General features: G+C 49.1%; 1 protein-coding gene across 4 annotated transcripts in view; it reads right to left on the bottom strand.

Annotated features, from left to right (window-relative positions):
- Positions 1–1,071: 1,071 nt before the first annotated feature.
- Positions 1,072–16,650, bottom strand: part of RRP1B (ribosomal RNA processing 1B) — a 28,320-nt gene continuing 12,741 nt past the window's right edge. The window contains exons 5-17 of one of the 4 annotated variants that reach the window (XR_006732763.1): positions 16,460–16,521; positions 15,985–16,114; positions 15,085–15,149; positions 14,413–14,594; positions 11,540–11,634; positions 10,821–10,918; positions 9,656–9,675; positions 8,738–8,869; positions 7,530–8,167; positions 6,363–6,515; positions 4,925–4,988; positions 1,624–3,978; positions 1,072–1,351 (exon numbers count right to left, since the gene is read on the bottom strand). Coding sequence is in view for 3 of the 4 variants with exons in the window: in XM_045540768.1 (XP_045396724.1) it covers positions 3,785–3,978; positions 4,925–4,988; positions 6,363–6,515; positions 7,530–8,167; positions 8,738–8,869; positions 9,656–9,675; positions 10,821–10,918; positions 11,540–11,634; positions 14,413–14,594; positions 15,085–15,149; positions 15,985–16,114; positions 16,460–16,521 (1,833 nt within the window). In the remaining variant the exon portion in view is untranslated. Of the gene's footprint in view, positions 3,979–4,924; positions 4,989–6,362; positions 6,516–7,529; positions 8,168–8,737; positions 8,870–9,655; positions 9,676–10,820; positions 10,919–11,539; positions 11,635–14,412; positions 14,595–15,084; positions 15,150–15,984; positions 16,115–16,459; positions 16,522–16,650 lie in introns of all 4 variants that reach the window. The other 3 variants (XM_045540768.1, XM_045540767.1, XM_045540769.1) reach the window with 3 other exon arrangements.

The raw sequence follows: 16,650 nt of genomic DNA, 5'->3' as shown, positions 1-16,650 counted from the left end.
ACGTAATTCACACGGTGTCCAATTCCCCCTGCATGAAATAGCTAGAATAGGTACACCGTGGACACACCAAGCAATGGGTGGTGGCCAAGTGCTGGAAGGACAGGGCAGGGGAACTAATTGCTCAACGGGGTGTTTTCTTGGGGTGATGAAAATGTGTTGAAATGGATGAAGGTGGTGGCTGCACCTTGTGGATATGGGACACAACACCGAATCGCACACACGCATGTCACTGTGTTCTGGATCTTTCCTCTCCTCTCCGGCACTCCCGCCATGTGTACGAGGGCGCACTTGACGGCATCCCGCGTTGCTAGGAGGCTCTGTTCACTTTTCTTAGTCTTTCCTGTTTTTAGACCACATAACTTTTATTACTGTCTTCAAGTCTGATGATTCTTTCCTCAGCTGCCTCAAATCTACACTAACAAAAAATCCACTAGAGTTAAATTTTCATTTCACTTACTGTGCTTTCCAACACTAGAATCTCTCTTTGGTCTTTTTTTAGAAAAAAATCTATTAGTATTATCTGAGGAGACACTGTCATTATATCCTTTGTTTCTTCAGACCTGGCTTCCTTTACTTCTTTGGACCTATTTGTTACGGCGGCTTTGCGATCTGGGCACCCCCAGGGCAGTTTCCGTGCCTCCCTTTCCTTGTGTTTGTGACACTCTCCTGCTTGTCTTTTTTTTGCTGTTGAAAACTGGACATTTTAGATAATACAGCAACTGGCCCTCCCCTCCCTCTAGGACTCGTAGTATCCCAGCTGCAGCCACTTGTCTAGGACTGAGCTGGGGCTCTCCAGCCGAGACACCGGCACCTGCCTGTGGCCTGTGCGGTGGCTGTCTCGGACACGGCAGAGCGAGGCGTGAGCGGCCACAGGACCGCCGCAGCCGCTCAGGGAAGACTCGCCGGGCAACCCGCCGCGGGTTCTGGGCAGCAGAGGTGTGAAAATGAACCGGGACCTCAAGAGTCTCGTTTTCAAACACAAAAAATGCCATCTTTCAATTCCTGCAGTGTTATATTAGCTCCCAAAGAGGTCTATCGTATGCATAATGAAAGTCAATACACACACAAGTCTGAGGGCAAAGACATGGATCTTTAATGGAGTTGGCTTTGATGAGGACCGGCAAACCCTGCAGACACTCGCACAGCTTGATTGTAAACAGAGTCCTTGCCAGCACAGTCAGGTAAATTCAGAGAAAACACATACAAAAATTAAAGACAGACTCACAATTTCATATTCTTTCCAATACTCACAATCGTTTCCAGATTTTCTTTATACTTTGTGCTTTCAGTTCAGTAAAAGTTAGAAAGGGCAATAAAAGTCTGATGCCTAATCGTACAAAATTGACCAGACCTATGGAGAAGGGAGAGATCATCATTTTACAAAATACTATTATTCAAGATCACCAGCATTAAATTATTTCCTTTTCTGGACTTCCAAGTCCCCTTGGCAATTTTATTTAGGAAAATAACATGCATCAAATAGAAAACTGGTATTCTAAACACATTTTCTTTGTGACATATTATTCTTGTGTATACATATTAATGAGAATTTTAAAAAAGTTTTCTTCCTGTTGCCAAAACTTAGGCATTAAAAATAAACCACTGTAAACCTATTTGACTTACCCATAGAAAGGGGTCATTGGGACAGATGTGGAGAACAAACAGAATCACAGATGCACGCTGTCCCTCTGGACACCACCCCACAGGCATGACTTTGACATGTTCACCCGCACCTCGGGACAGATGGTGACATAGAAGTGCCATGAAGAAACGTCTCTGCAGTAGCCTGCAGAGGAAATGTGCCACTTTTGCCCTAAAATGTCTTCTTGGTAAGATATCTCAACACTCTAGGGTTATATGGCCCATTTGACTATACGACTCATCTTTAAAGCTGAAATAAAAATTTTTAGAAAAATATTTTGACTAAGGATAATGAAACTTTTTTTTAAACAAAAAAGTTAAAAATATTTGCTCACTTAAATCCAGTCCTTTCGTTGTGTCAGTTTTGGTTTTGAACGTGATTTTATATATCATGTCAAATGCAGCACACTAAAACCATGCACCCACCACCACAAACTTATGCTGTACATGGGACTTCTCATCACAGGGACTATTTAACAGCACAATGTTAACTATTTCTTTTTTCATGGCTAAGTATGACAAAATGTTCTCAGAGTAGGCAAAGAACAAGGTTAACACTTCCCATCAGGGCCTTCATCAATCAGCCACCCCACCCAACACCAGGCCAGTTCCTGTTCCCAGGTGGAGCCCACCCTTGCTTCCGTGAATGCATGAAGCCAGAGTCACATCACTGCAGCGCTGCAATCCCAGCGGGCCTCTCCGCCGTCCAAAGCTATGGCTGGGACCACAGAAGCAACCTGGGGTCCCTCTTGGGGAGTAGCAGAAAAGGGCACTGGCCCAGGTCTTAGTGAAAACTTGGGGTTCCTGCATGGGGTGGAGAGCGAGGGGAGGGGGGTGGCTTTCACTTCCAGGCCCCAGATTCCCCTCAGCAGAGAGTGGGCTGCTGGGAGAGCACTGAGCGCCTGTCAGCCAAAACTACACACTCTATGACCTCTTTCCGCTTAGAACCTATAACTGTGTGAGCCACGGAGAAAGAGCCTGGCCCCGTGGCTTCCCTCAGGTGCCACTTGGTTCTGAGTCTGTGTCTTCTGTCTCTCAGGCAAAAGGTACAGATCAATTATTGAGTGAGCACCGCTCTAAGAAAGTCACATTTCTGTTTCTCCAACTAAAGTCTGGGCACCTTCCATCCCAATTTCTGTAATTAACTTAGATTAGAAGAACCATGTAAAAATCTGTGAGAAGTCCCATATTTTAGATAAAACCACATGCATGGTTCTTCAAGGCTGCCGGTTTCCGCTCTCAGCAAGGCTCAGGTTTCAGACACTGGACACACCTCTAAGGGAGGGAGCCTAACCCGGGACGGAGAAGCTGCTTTGGGGACATCAATCGTTTAGCTCCTTGGCTCAGACATGGATATAGAAAGAACAACTGGAGCCCAAGGACCTGGAAGAACGAGTGTGCTCGATGCAGGGCTGGGGCCCGGGTGAGAGCCAAGGGGGGCGCTGGCCCCCAGAAGACACTTTGGGCTTGCCGTAGAGGTAGGAGAACAGGGAAGGAACGAGCTGAGGGTGGAAGAGAGCAAGCCCCCAGGGCAAGAGCCTCTTCTCCCCCACCTGTCCACTCCCCCAGCTGAGTGCACGTAGAAAAACTATGGTATTGCTGATTCTGTTCCAAGAATCATCCGTATCAGTAAACTGCCAAATACCCATAGGACACGAAGGTGAAGCCCTACACGCTTTGAAAAGAAAACAGACTGTTAGACTAGAAATAACTGGAAAACCAACCCAGCACGGCAAACATGGTTGTGAGTACCAAAGTTCTGCATAAACTGATAGCTGACTAGGAAGTGTAATTCCACACTTTAATTGTGCTAATCAATTTATTGAAAGTTATAGATCAGTGTGCTCTCCTCAGCTTCATACGAGGTCTCAGTTCCTACACTAACGGGAATCACTGAAGTTATTCCAAAATGTGGAATCCCAGAGAGCTTAAGCACAATGTCTGTAGCGGAAGATTCCACGGAGACACCTGTGGCTCCCAGCGGAAGGGATGAGTAAACAGCAGCTCACGTTCAGAACCTCGTATGAACCTCGTAAGTTACAGGAACTTACAAGATGATAAAAAGGCCCTATGTTCTTAAAGTTATAATTTATAGAATATTCTGTACAAAAGCAGTCTTTAAAAAGAGGCTCTCCTACTGTCCTCAGAAGAAATCCACAGCAGTCGGCCTCCTCTTTGGAGTGGCAGTCAGCGGCTTCTTGGTCACCAGGGGAGTGCTGGCAGGGGAGCTGGGGGGGGTCTTCAGCACTCCGTGCAGGGGCTTCTGCTGGGGGTTGAAGGCCACTCGGGAGGGGCCCGTGGGGCTGACCAAGAGACTCTTGTCTGTCTTCTTGAATTCTGTCCCAAATGAAAGCAAAGCGCCCTGTTAACTGGGTAGACCTCTGTCCCTTCTAGCCGTGTAGGAGTGTCCTGCTTCAGGGCTTGACCCCCCCTCCCTGGCTTGGGGCAGGGCGGCGCCACTGCAAGACCCCAGCGACTGTGGGGCTTCCCAGGCAGCCCTGACTCTTCCGGAGGACGTGCCCCAGGCCCCTGCAGCCTGCGGGGAGCCACAGCAGTGCAGGTGGGGGCGCTGCTCATGGACATCAGGACCCAGGCAGCTGCGTCCGGCCGATGGGCGGCGTGCAGAGCGGCAAGGAGTCCTTCCTGGGAGGATTCATCCCTCCCGCTCTCCTCAGCGCTAAGGACAAGGCCGCGCTGGCTGAGGTGAGCGCCCCAGGTCCTCCCAGAGCCCCTCCTCTCTAAACACACACGCTCCATTACTGTGGTCCCCAAGGAGAGTCAGGCCTTGAACTCACAATGTTTTTAAAAACTTTGGCTTCTTTTGAAAAAATAAATGGATACTACCAATATGAAACTAGCAAGACAGCGCTGTCCCTCCTCTCCCCTCTCCTCCCGGGAAGCAGGCGGTTCTGAATTTTAGAAAGGAGGCAGCCACAGCTGAGGGACCCCAGGATCGCCAGTGGCCTCTGTACGATGGCTTTAAGCACTCAGCAAGGCGGTCGGGAAAACGGCTTTTCAGATCACATCTCACCCGGTCACCTCTCAAGGGGTTCCAGGAAATCGCTTTGCCCCCACCCCCCACCCACTCACAGCTCTGCGAGGCCGAGGGACACACTGCCAGGTGCTCACTTCTGACTCAGGAACTGGCGGGGAGAGAAGTCCTTGACCTCACAGCCCCAGGGCGCCCCCAGTCCCCTGCCTCCCATGGGAACGCTCCTGTCGCTGTCACACGAGGCCGAGCCGGTGCCCAGGGAAAGGCTTCTAACAGCAGGTCCTAACCCACCTGCAGTCATATTTCTGTTCAGCCCAAAGGTGACTTTCTTGGAGCTGGACGGTGTCTTGTTTAGCTACAGAAAAAGCAAAAGGAGTAACATGAAAGGAACTGCTTAGTCTCCTTCAGAGTTTTCTTTTTTTTCTTTTTTTTTTTTTTTTGAGACAGAGTCTCACTTTGTTGCCCGGGCTAGAGTGAGTGCCGTGGCATCAGCCTAGCTCACAGCAACCTCAGACTCCTGGGCTTAAGCGATCCTACTGCCTCAGCCTCCCGAGTAGCTGGGACTACAGGCATGAGCCACCATGCCCGGCTAATTTTTTTGTATATATATTTTTAGTTGGCCAGATAATTTCTTTCTATTTTTTTTTTAGTAGAGACGGGGTCTCACTCTTGCTCAGGCTGGTCTCGAACTCCTGACCTCGGGCGATCCACCCGCCTCGGCCTCCCAGAGCTAGGATTACAGGCGTGAGCCACCGCGCCCGGCCTCCTTCAGAGTTTTCTAAAGAACGTGCCCAGGAGGGAGCGCTGAACCGTGGAACACTGACCAGGACACACATCAAAGGGCCAAAAGGGACAGTGGTCTGGTCCCACAACTACGGCCCACTCCTGGGTCTTTGTCGGCCCGTGCTACACTTCCCCGGCCCGCAGCTTTCATGAAGCCTTTTCGCACGCACGCTCGTCTCCCCGCCTCTATGAGGCGGCAGTGCCCCTAGTGCCATGCTGCAGCTGACACGTCGTCACTGGCCACAGTGAAGACAGCAGACAAAATGAGGGTCTCTGAAAGCTTCTAAGTAGGGGAAAGTTCGCCACTGAAAAACTGTAAGAACATCAATAACTCTTCCATTCATTTTGTCCCACAGTTTCGAAGTTTTAACTTGAATATTACACCAATCTTTGATTATACCAATGATGGAATCTAACTTCCATGGGTAATGAATTTAAACTCTCCAGCTTTTTGTGCAAAGGACTCCAAATTACCCAGATATTCCAAGAGTTCATCAAAATTAACTATGTTCTTTCCTATTTGAAAAATTCCTAAAAGCTGATCCATTTTGGATCATGAAACACTTCCTCAAATTCCTTCCTAGAACCCCATCATTTCTGTGTGAATCCCCTATTTCTACCTTACGACCACTTTTGCTTTCACACCAGAAACGTTTCATGAGTGGAATGTGTGTCATTGACCGCAGCTCAGAGCACCCTGACTGTGATCCCTGGGGCCGGGTCCCCTGCCACCCAGAAACACTACGATGTCACCAGGGCTGAGAAGTTGGTTGCAGAGCCCACCTGGGCTCCCGCAGTAGCCCCTGCCCCTGTGGACAGGCTCCAGGCCGACAGTGGCTGTGAGTGCTCCGGGCTCAGGAAGGCCACGGTGGGCCCCAGGCCCAGCACCCACATCTCTGCGCCCTTGTGGTGGGATTGGGCTGTGCCACCCTGGGAGGGCGTGTACCTGGACGGCAGGACCTGGAGAGCAGGTGGCAGTGTTGCTCTTGGCTTTTCTGAAGAACAGGGGCTTTGGTAGGAAGGGAGTGTCAAACTTCACAAAGTCGTTCTCTGTCCTCAGCTGCTTCTTCTTCAAAGGGCTGATAGTCCCGCTGCCTCCCTATGGAGCAAGGGGCAAGAAGCCGTCGCACAATGGAGCCTGGGCACCAGCCCGTGACACGGGAAGTGAGATGGGACAGTGCGGCAGCAGAGCCACAGCAGGCAGACCCAACGCCCCAGCTCAGACCCCACAGCCTGAGGTGTCCTGGGCTGGGTTTGCCAAGGGCCCTTCCACTTAGCAGAGTGACACACAAATGACCGCATCTCTACCATGCCACCATGTCTTCACCTTCAAACTTATGCCAGTGTGCTGAGCGTTTGTGCTTTCCAAAGCCCATGTGTTAAATAATAATTTACTTTCTCGTTTGTGGTTAGAGATATCACTGTTGTCTGACAGCCTTGCACAACATCCCGAGGGTGAGTGACATCCAGTTGGGTTCTACAGCCCCTTACAGGCAGGTGCAAGACACTCACGGGGTGCGCTGCAGCTGACAGCCACCCACAGCAAAGACCTGGCTCTGGCTCTGGGGTCTCAGGTGTCCCCGAAGCCCAGCGCAGCCAACCCGCTGGCATCGGCGGGCTCTAGATTGCTGGCCCAAGGGAAAGATGGCCCTAGGAGCCTTCTCTCCTGCTCCTCCCCTGTGCCAGAAGAGATGTCAGGTAGACAGCGCCTCCCTCGGGACTCCCTGACCCTGGGACTGATTTAGCAACCACCCAATCCTCTCTAAAACAGGCTGCCAGGGGCCTGGGAGGCCGTGAAGAAAGGCAGCGTCTCTGATCTCCTTGGGGAGGAAAGAGCACTGGGTGAAGGGGAAGCGGTGCTGAGCCTTCCCTGACCTCTGAGTATGTGGCTGAAGGTAGTGAGGGTTTCGGAGGACTTGAACTTGGCCACTGAGACCAGCTGTCTGTCATTTACCTGTCAGTGAAGGTTGTTATAAACCACAACCTAGTCTAGTTCTGCCCAGGCCAGAGGTCTGACCACTGCCCCACCCCACCCCCGCAGGAGGCAGTGCAGTCCCTCAAACACGTCTGTTCCAGAGCCTCGGCAACCCGACCGTGGCCCTGCCCGCCTTACCAGAGCTTGGCTTTGCCTGACCGTGGGTTCCAATACTCCGTTGTGTTCTACCAAGTTCGACATCTCTTTCATTTTCCTCCTCTTTTTTAAGATTGCTGTTTTCTGACTGGACAGGTCGTACAGGTTGCAGCTGCTGGGCTCTGCCTGTTTTTTCTGCAGCCTCCCACACTGGGGCAGGCTGGCTTGGCTGCTCCCCGCCTCCGCTGGGCCTGTGGGGGGCCAGGCCAGCGTGGCCAGCCCCCTGCCACTGGCTGGGGGGGCTCCGAGTTTCCGCTTCCTTTTCAGGACCTGGGCTCCATCTGTTGGGGGACCTCTGGCGGCAGGTGCCTGAGGGTGTCCGCTGCTCAGGCCACTCTGTGACATGTCCTCCAGAGGTGACACTGCCAAGGTCTCCCTGTGGGCCCTTAGACTCTTCTTCCGCGGCCGTTTCCTTCTGTTGTGCGTGGGGACGGAGGGGGGGTGCTCTGAGCCGCTCTCCTCCCCGGTGCTGGACGAGCCGCCGTTCTGTTCTAGGGATGGGACCTCATCGCCTGGGACTGAGTTTCCAGGCTGGGGGTGGTTCTTCCTCTTCTTTTTCCTTTTTCTCTTTTGAATACTGCCTTCACTGCCCTCTTTCTCGGCAGCAAAGACTGTGTTCCCTGCAAAGACACAAAGGCAATAAACAAGCACCTGATGCCAAGGTGGGACAGTCTTACTGGCAGTTCTGGGCCGGTGTGATTGCCAGATGGACTTTCCCACAGAAAAGCTTTTGTCCTCCTGATGCACTTAGTGTGCCCACTGGTCTTATCACCTGGCCCCTCTCCCCCATTCCCAGCTGCGGAAACTGTCTGTCCAGTTCAATGTAACTGGAACGCAGATCATCGGATCTCTATTAATCTTAAGGCCAAAAGGGACAAACCACAGGTCCAGAGCAGTAATCAAGCCACTGCTCCAGAGCACTCTCAGAAGCTCCGCCCCCCTCCCCCGAAGATGCTCTTGAGAGTATGCGGAACCTTCTAGTTGAGTGGGGCCACAATGGCGGTTCCACAGGAAATAACAAATCACTCAGACAAAAGTCTTTACTTTTCAGCCATGAAAAACTAAAGCTTTTTGCTCTGCTAATTTTATGAAGCTGTGAGCGCAAATCCCCGAGACCGCGTGCGTGCTGCCATGCAAGGCTTCGTCGTGCTTCCTCTCCAGCCCTCTTGGATTGGAGATCTGCAGCTTACCTTTCTCCTTTTCCAAGTCAGCCTTTCCTACAAGTTTATTTCCTTTTTTCTTATGCCTTCCTTGACTGAGGGTTTGGTCATCTTCATCAGCAGAAATGTCCTCAGCAAAATTAAGTTGAGATATACTGCCTGCTAGATGCCAAAGTGACACCATGTCAGCTTTCTGAGACCTTTAAGGCTCTGCCCCAGTGGCCTAAGAGCTGGCCTCCCACCTCAACCAGGCAAGACTTTAAGCCCCGACTTCTGCCTGCTCACCTCCATTCCTCACTGTTTCTCCAGCCCAAACCTGAAAGCTGCTGACACAGGAATTAGACTTAAAAAAGCTTTGTGGATTCCTCACCCAGGCAAGGCGAGGGATTCCCCACCCTGGGAGACACCCCTCTCTGGCTCCGCCTGGGGGGCTTGGCTATGGCAGTCTCAACGGTCCACCGGGCTCAGCAGTGCTTTCCCGATTCCAAGTGCCCCGGGGCGCGGGGCACACAGGGGAGTGAGCCCACGGACTCGCTCAAGTGTGAGCAAGCTCACAGCAGTCTTTCTCTGGGGGACAACTGACCACAACACCAAATGAAAGGGGCCCTGAGAGATCAACTTTTTTTCTTCATAAAGGGTCAAATTAGAACCTTCCTTGATCAGTAAAAATTTATCTAGTTAAAGGAGCAATAAAAACCAAAACAGAACACCACATCACCCACATGTAATAGGGCAATCTCCCCTTTGCCCTGGCATTTGCAGGGGAGCTCAGGGTGGGACAGTGCGCAGGCTACAGGAGGGCCCATGCCTTGGTGCACATGGGTAAGGTCACTATTTCTTATGAGACAGAGGTCCTTCAATCCTGCCTTTCGACATCTGGCATTAATGCCCTCAGTGGGGTCCATATTCATACGAGAACATGAATTGTAATCCTCCGACTTTGCTCACCTTCAGAGAGATCTTGGAATCTGAAAAAGAAAACAACAAAAGTTCATTTAAAAAAACCCCTTCTTTCTGTCTTCCATACACACACACACACACTAGCGATATTTAAATATTTAATTTAATGTTCACTTAATAATTCACGTTCTTTTTCCTCTAGGAGGGGAGGCTAGAGAGGAAATTCCCTTAAGGAAAGGTGGTGTGATTCCAAAGCAAAACCTCAAGGAGAGACAGCCCTCAACAATCGTCAGTGTCACCAAGAACATGGCTGAAGGATCTGTCCTGGACACCCAAGCAAAACTAGGAAGTTAGATTTTCCTTACTTGTTCCTAAAGGCAGAAATAGTTTAGATCTCAGCTTATATTCAAGTCTCCAGTGGGAAAAGGCCAAGCAGTGTTTGGCTTTGCACAATTTTGGTGGGTCAGAGCAGAGAAGTGTTGAACTGCAGGCTGGCGTGCAGGGAGGTACAGGAGCAGAACACCTGGGGGCAAGTCCTGCCCCAATACCTGACAGCAGTGACCTCAGCCAGCTGCCCTCCCCAAAGTCAGGGGAATCAAGGAAGCTACCTTCTAGGGCTTTTCTTAAAACTAAACAAGTTGATGTATGCGAAGCGCTCGGAGCGGTGCCTGGCTCACGTAGAGTGCAACCAGACAGGGGTTGTCTGCCATCAGCCACAAGGTGCCATGAGGCTCCACAGCAAACTGCACATCACCATGTCATTACGGCCATGACCACACCAGCACTGACCACGCATCAAGTGGCACTTTTGGCGTAACCGTGCTGGGAGGCGAGGGCGAGAAATAAACAACCCAGCCCCTGTCTGTCTCAACGGCACACCAGAAGGCAACACCCAAACAGCAGACTGACATCACAGCTTCTCAGTCTGTTAACATTAGACATTAATAGACTTTTCCTTACATTATCACAAAGCAGCTAAGAGACAAGTATGGCTGCATCTGAAGAGTGGAACTTGGGGGTGGGGCAGCTGTTTGCGCTCAACCCTGGAGTGTATGTGAGTCTATTACACGCTATGAATAAAAACATCAAAGAACAAACAAACAGACAACAAGGTAAGCATGTAGACTGCTAGCCCTGCACACTGAGATAAATGAAGGGGCTGGACTTGGACGTGGATGAAAAATCAAAGGAACCCTCTCACCCAGTCACTGACTTTTTGATTAGTTTGGAGAGACGCTTCCTGTTGAAAGGAGGGATGTTCTTCCTGTTGGTAATTTCCAGCAGTCGATCAGCAACAGCCTTATAGTCAAACTACGCACAGAGAGAAACGAAAAGTCAGTCTGCAGCAAAACCATACTGCCTGACTTGGAAATTCACACCTACCAGTGAGAGAAAGCCCACTGGGATGGGTTGGGAAGCATCTGGCAATAGAACAGTCTAAACAAGCATGTGCTGAGACTTGGTGACCACAAGCACAGGCACCAGCTCTGAGATACTCATGTTCGAGTTATTCTCGGGAGAAGCTGGGTAAGTAATTCTTCCTTTTTTGTTTTTCTTCTTAAAATTGTAGTAGAATTCACATAACAAAATTTACCTGGGTGTGCTTCATTTTAAGTTACTCTAGATTTTTTAGTCTGTACTTGGTAAAACAGTAAACTTTTTATTTGCAAAGTGTCACTGGAGCTGGTGCTGTTGCATGGAACAGAACAGATCCTGGCAATTCAAAGTAAGGACTGTTACCTTTCAAAATTCCATCACATTTAAATTTCTTTGTCTCCAATGAGCTCATTCTAGGGAAGGTGACATTAGTGACTGAAGGGATTAGAAAGGACTTTGGCCCTCAGGCCATACAGCTTAGTTGTGACCCTAATTCTCTGGCTAGGCCACCCACAGCAAATCTGTATTCTATAAAAAGCAACGACCGCCACCCACCTGGAGAAGGGGCCCAGTGTCCTCCAAGGCTCTGCAGTCATCTCTTCCTCTCTCATCACCAAGTCCGTCTTTTCTGGAGTGATTCTTGCCCATTGCTATGAAAACATCCAAAGACAAATTCTTGACACATCAAATACAAAGCAATAACCACTTCCAAAGAAGCCACTGTCTAATTAGATGTCTCTTAGTAAAAAAGAAAATTTCCTTAAGGGAAACCCTGAAAATATATTTATAATTTCCCAGAGATGTTTTGGTTGTTCGGTCTCTGGGAATGAGGATAAGTCTGGGAGAAAACATACATTTTGCTTTTTCTATTCATAATGACGTCACAGGCAAAACCAGAGACCTGCCTGCTGCAGGTCCCTACCACACACGCTGCCTTCACCTGAAGACCGCAGCCCAGGGGAACAGGAAGCTCTGGGCTCTAGGGACTTAGGCAGGTGGATCCAGGGACCATGCAGCTCTGGACTGGCAGGAGGAGAATGGATCCAGGAGTTATGTCCCTATTTTCAGGTCAGTCAGGACCACAGTAAAAAATCTAGCATAGTGGTATGCTCACTTTCTAGGAGGCTGCCTGAGGAAATACAAGTTAATATTAATGCAACTGTCAGCATTTAAGAAGCAATTCAGCCGGGCACGGTGGCTCACGCCTGTAGTCCTAGCACTTTGGGAGGCCGAGGCGGGAGGATCGCTTGAGCCCAGGAGTTTGAGGCTGCTGTGAGCTATGATTATGCCACTGCACGTCTGCCTGGGCAACAGAGTGAGATCCTGTCTCTAAAAAAAAGAAAAAAATTCAGAGTCTTAAAGCCTATCAAGGAGCAGATAAAAATGACTAATGAGAACTCAAAGGTTTTTCAAACGTGTGCCATTTCTGGAGCGCTACGTACTTGTCAGTGGCGTGGTATCAGGGCATGGCCTGTGGGAGACAAGGCAGGCCCGGCACTGTGCAGGTGTAAGTGTTCAACAGGCACTTGACGAGTGCAGCTGGGAGAGAACATCTGCAGCTGCACACGGGAGACAGCTAAATGGTGTCAATTTTTTTTTTTTTTTTAACACACAGGGTCTCACTATGTAGTCCAGGCTGGACTTGAACTCCCTGGCTCAAGTGACCCTCCTATCTCAGCCTCCTGAGTACCTGGGATTACAGGCACATGCCACCATGCCTGGCTGAGACTGTGTCTAGTTTATTTCTTAATTTTTCAATTTTTTTGGAGGTAGGGTCTTACTCTGTTGCCCAGGCTGGTTTCAAACCTCTGGCCTCAAGTGGTCCTCCCGCCTTGGCATCCCAGGGCGGTGGAATTACAGGCCTTGACCACCCCATGTCTAGTTTAGACTGATAGAAATGTGGGGAGCAGAGGGACCCTGAGACTACTCCCACATCTACACAAAATTTGCTCAAGGTCATCAGTTAACTCTGTCATCTATACCTGTGGTCCCCAACCCCTGGGCTGCACACCAGTATCAGTCTATGGCCTGTTAGGAATCTAGCTGCACAGCAGGAGGTGAATGGTGGGTGAGCATGAACCCTACTGTAAACTGCACATGTGAGGGATCTAGGTTGCTCGCTCCTTACGAGAATCTAATGCCTGATGAGCTGAGGCGGTGATGGGAGCTGGGAATCGGCTGCAAATACAGATTATCATTAGCAGAGAGGTTTGACTACACAATAAATGTGATGTGCTTGAATCATCCTGATCAGCCCCGATCTGTGGAAAAACTGTCTCCCACGAAACTGGTCCCTGGTGCCAAAAAGGTTGGGGACCGCTGATCTACACTGAATTTAAAATTAGAGTATTTCTTTTTTCTTAAAGACTTGCTGTTTTTTTCTTCCTGATTAAATGTAATATATGATTACTGCAGAAAAATTAGAAAACAGAGAAAAGTAGAAAGAAAACAAAAATCACCCACAATTCTGCCACCTACGGCTATTAACATTCTGGTCTATTCCTGCCAGATTTATTTTTAAATTTATTTTTTATTTATTTATTTTCATTTTTATTTTTTAATTGTTTTTAGAGACAGGGTCTCGCTCTTGCTCAGGATGGTCTTGAACTCCTGGGCTCAAACGATCCGCCCGCCTCGGCCTCCCAAAGTGCTAGGATTACAGGCAGGAGCCACTGTGCCCGGCCTATCCTTCCAGATTTTTGAAGGCACATGTAACGTTTAAAAACAAATCAGGCTCCTCCTAGTTTTGTGTCCTGCTTTTAAAAAGAAATTATTATATTTCCTTTGGTCATTAGTTTTTGAAAACTTTGTTTCTTAATAGCTACAAACACTTGTAAAGCAGGGGCAAACGTTGACCTCACTCTGCAAAGAGATGCCAGAAAACTGCTGTGGAACTTGGCTGGGCCTGCACCTGCCAACGCACACTACACAGCAGCCCACGGATACAAACAGCAGTCAGAGTGTCAGTCCACAGTGGGCACTAAACGCCCAGAGAAAAGGAACCCTGAAAGGAGCCGTGGGACGAGAAAGGCAGACACAAGTGCATGTCCCCTGTGGAACTGCACAGCAGGTCCCCTGCAGGAACGAGGCCACACCAGGGCATTCAAAGACATCCCACACAACGACAAAGCAACTAAAAAACTCCAGAGCAACAGCAGTGACAATGGTAAAACCCTGGAAGGAAGTCTCGAGGTCCTAGGAGTTACAGAAATGTGCCTAAGCCACATGTGACAAGTCTTGGGAGTCCCCGGACTCCAGCTGGGCACAGGCGCTTGAGCACCCACTGCTTCCTTTCTTGGAAGGGGTGGAGACGGCACCGTCTTCCACGAACCAACCCCAGGTGTGCTGAGCGAGACGCCAGGACACGTGTCACAGAGTGTGTGTGACGAGGAGCACACCAGGCAGGCCACTCGAGCACAGCCTCTCACCTGTCTTCTTTTTACAGGCTGCTTTTCTCCACATCGTCTCATTTTCAGGGGTCTCTTCCTCAGGGACGTGACTGTCACCCATTTTCGTCTTCTGTTCCTCCACTGTCTCTTCAGGTACAAAAGGAGACTGGTCTACAATGGCTTCAAAAACGCCCCTGGCTATAGTCTGCACCAGTGTCTGGCTGAGGGTGGAAGCACAGTGGACAGAACATGATTAGAACAGTCGCTCTGGCCGTGTCATTTGAGGGGTACGGAGGGAAGCCCTGCATTTGTCACTGTGGTCTGCCCAGGGCCTGGGGACCCTCAGCCCGCCAGTGGGCATCTGTGTCCCTGACAATGCTTCTGTGTGGTCAACTGCCCCTTCGAGGAACTGCCACGCGCCACCTGACCGAGGGCAGCAGACAGAACTTTGGGTGTGTGTGGGCATTCCTGGGGTGACCGAGGAAGCCCCAAAACTGGAATGTGCATGGGCATTCCTGGGGTGACCAGGGAAGCCCCAAAGCTGGAAGAGCCAAATCACTGTTCGGAGCTTCAAATGTCTTGTTAATGGGAACAAAAACTTCGGCTGTTCTCAGCTCTGGACAATCATCGTGGGAGCCTTACTGTCCTTCAGAACAGGAAACAACCCCCAACCACCAAGAAGCAGCGAGAACACCCAGGTAAATCACTTACTCCTTAGTCTTGGCGGCAATTTTACAGAATGGATCAATAAACTTGAGATTCTGATCTGCTAAAAGCTGTAATTCAGAAATAAAATGGGAAAAAAATGAGAAACAAAAGAGCCTTTTCTGTTTCTGACATGTCCTTGAAAAAGGAATCATTTGCATTTTTTCACATAAGTTGAGTCAGACAAGTAAGCTTATCTCACACAGCCCAAGAGTGCCCACAGGGAGCGCCACAGGAGCCTGGAGCCCCAGCCACTTGGTATCTTAGCGCAGCCACAGGGGAAACTGCCCAACCCAACCATCGCCATTCTATGTGTCCAGCGCGGGGAACCTGTACACATCCCTCTTCTAAGAGAAGTTCTACATGGAGACCACTGGAAAGTGTGAGACAAAGGAATTATTGTTCTAAATATAGCATTTATCTTGTCTTTTAATTAAAAAAATACACATTCCCTACAGAACACTTGTGAAAGAAAAAAGTAAAATTTACTCATATTCCCAAATTCAGACAATCATTTGCATACTAAAAATGTACATTTCCTTTCTAGTCTTTTGTCTATTTATATACGAACATATACTTTAAAAAAAGTCATACAGTTTGTACAGCTTTGTCTACTGCCTTTGCTTTCTAATGCTTCAAAAAAAAAAAAAATCACTATATCCCCAGCATTTCTCCACATTGTTGAATTCTTTATTGGACTCTACAAGGCTGCTTTCAATTGTTTTGTAAGACTGCCACGAACATCCTTAGTGCGTAAAACTTTGTTTACACATCCCATTAGTTACTTAGGACATGTCCCAGATGGGCTGAACAAATTTATGCTGCCATTGTCACTGGTATCAGAGTGGCAACCGACAGCGCCTCCTCGCCCCCCCCCCCCCCCCCGCAAGCACTGCTGCGGCTCACCTCCTTCCCGCCCACTTTGGAGAGCTCGTCCAGATAAATATCGATGAAGTGGAACCTCACTCCATTAGGAGACTGACTCTCGGGACACAGGATCTCCTTCATCAGGACATCTAGGAAAAGCTTGATTCGGCTAAAGAAAAAACACACGTGGTTCTTTTAAAGACAGCGTGCCAAGAGAAAATGAAAATATTCAGCCGAGTGCCTACACTGCACAACTACCAATGCAAGGCTAAAAGAACAGTTTCAGAAGGAAATAAGTACTTAAATCAGCATAAAATGCTGCCATATGTGCTTAATTATTTATGCTCCTCTATTGCATTTTAAGTTCTCATATTTTGCTTCTCATGGTACTATACGGAGTGGGAGGCATAGATCGGGCAATTCATAGTTGCGGATTAACTGAAAAGCTTGAGAAATATCCTAGTACCCTATAAGCTTTAAGGCCACCAAATGCTAACTCAGGTAGTGGACCAACCTTTCTTCCCAGCCATCTCGCTTCAGAACTTCAAAGGACTGCCTCAGGACCAGCCGGATCAGCTACAGATACAGTTTTTATTACAAAAAGGAAAGTAAGAAATATTAATCAGCTCACTGGAATGAGGAGACCAACGAAACTAATGTAGCCTTAGTGATCCCAAAAGTGAAAAAATAACCATAATAACCACA

The sequence above is a fragment of the Lemur catta genome, chromosome 1 (assembly GCF_020740605.2).
Source record: "Lemur catta isolate mLemCat1 chromosome 1, mLemCat1.pri, whole genome shotgun sequence".
In the NCBI taxonomy this organism is placed as follows: domain Eukaryota; kingdom Metazoa; phylum Chordata; class Mammalia; order Primates; family Lemuridae; genus Lemur; species Lemur catta.
Note: the sequence above shows the minus strand (reverse complement) of the source record. Positions and strands in the feature narration are given on the sequence as shown.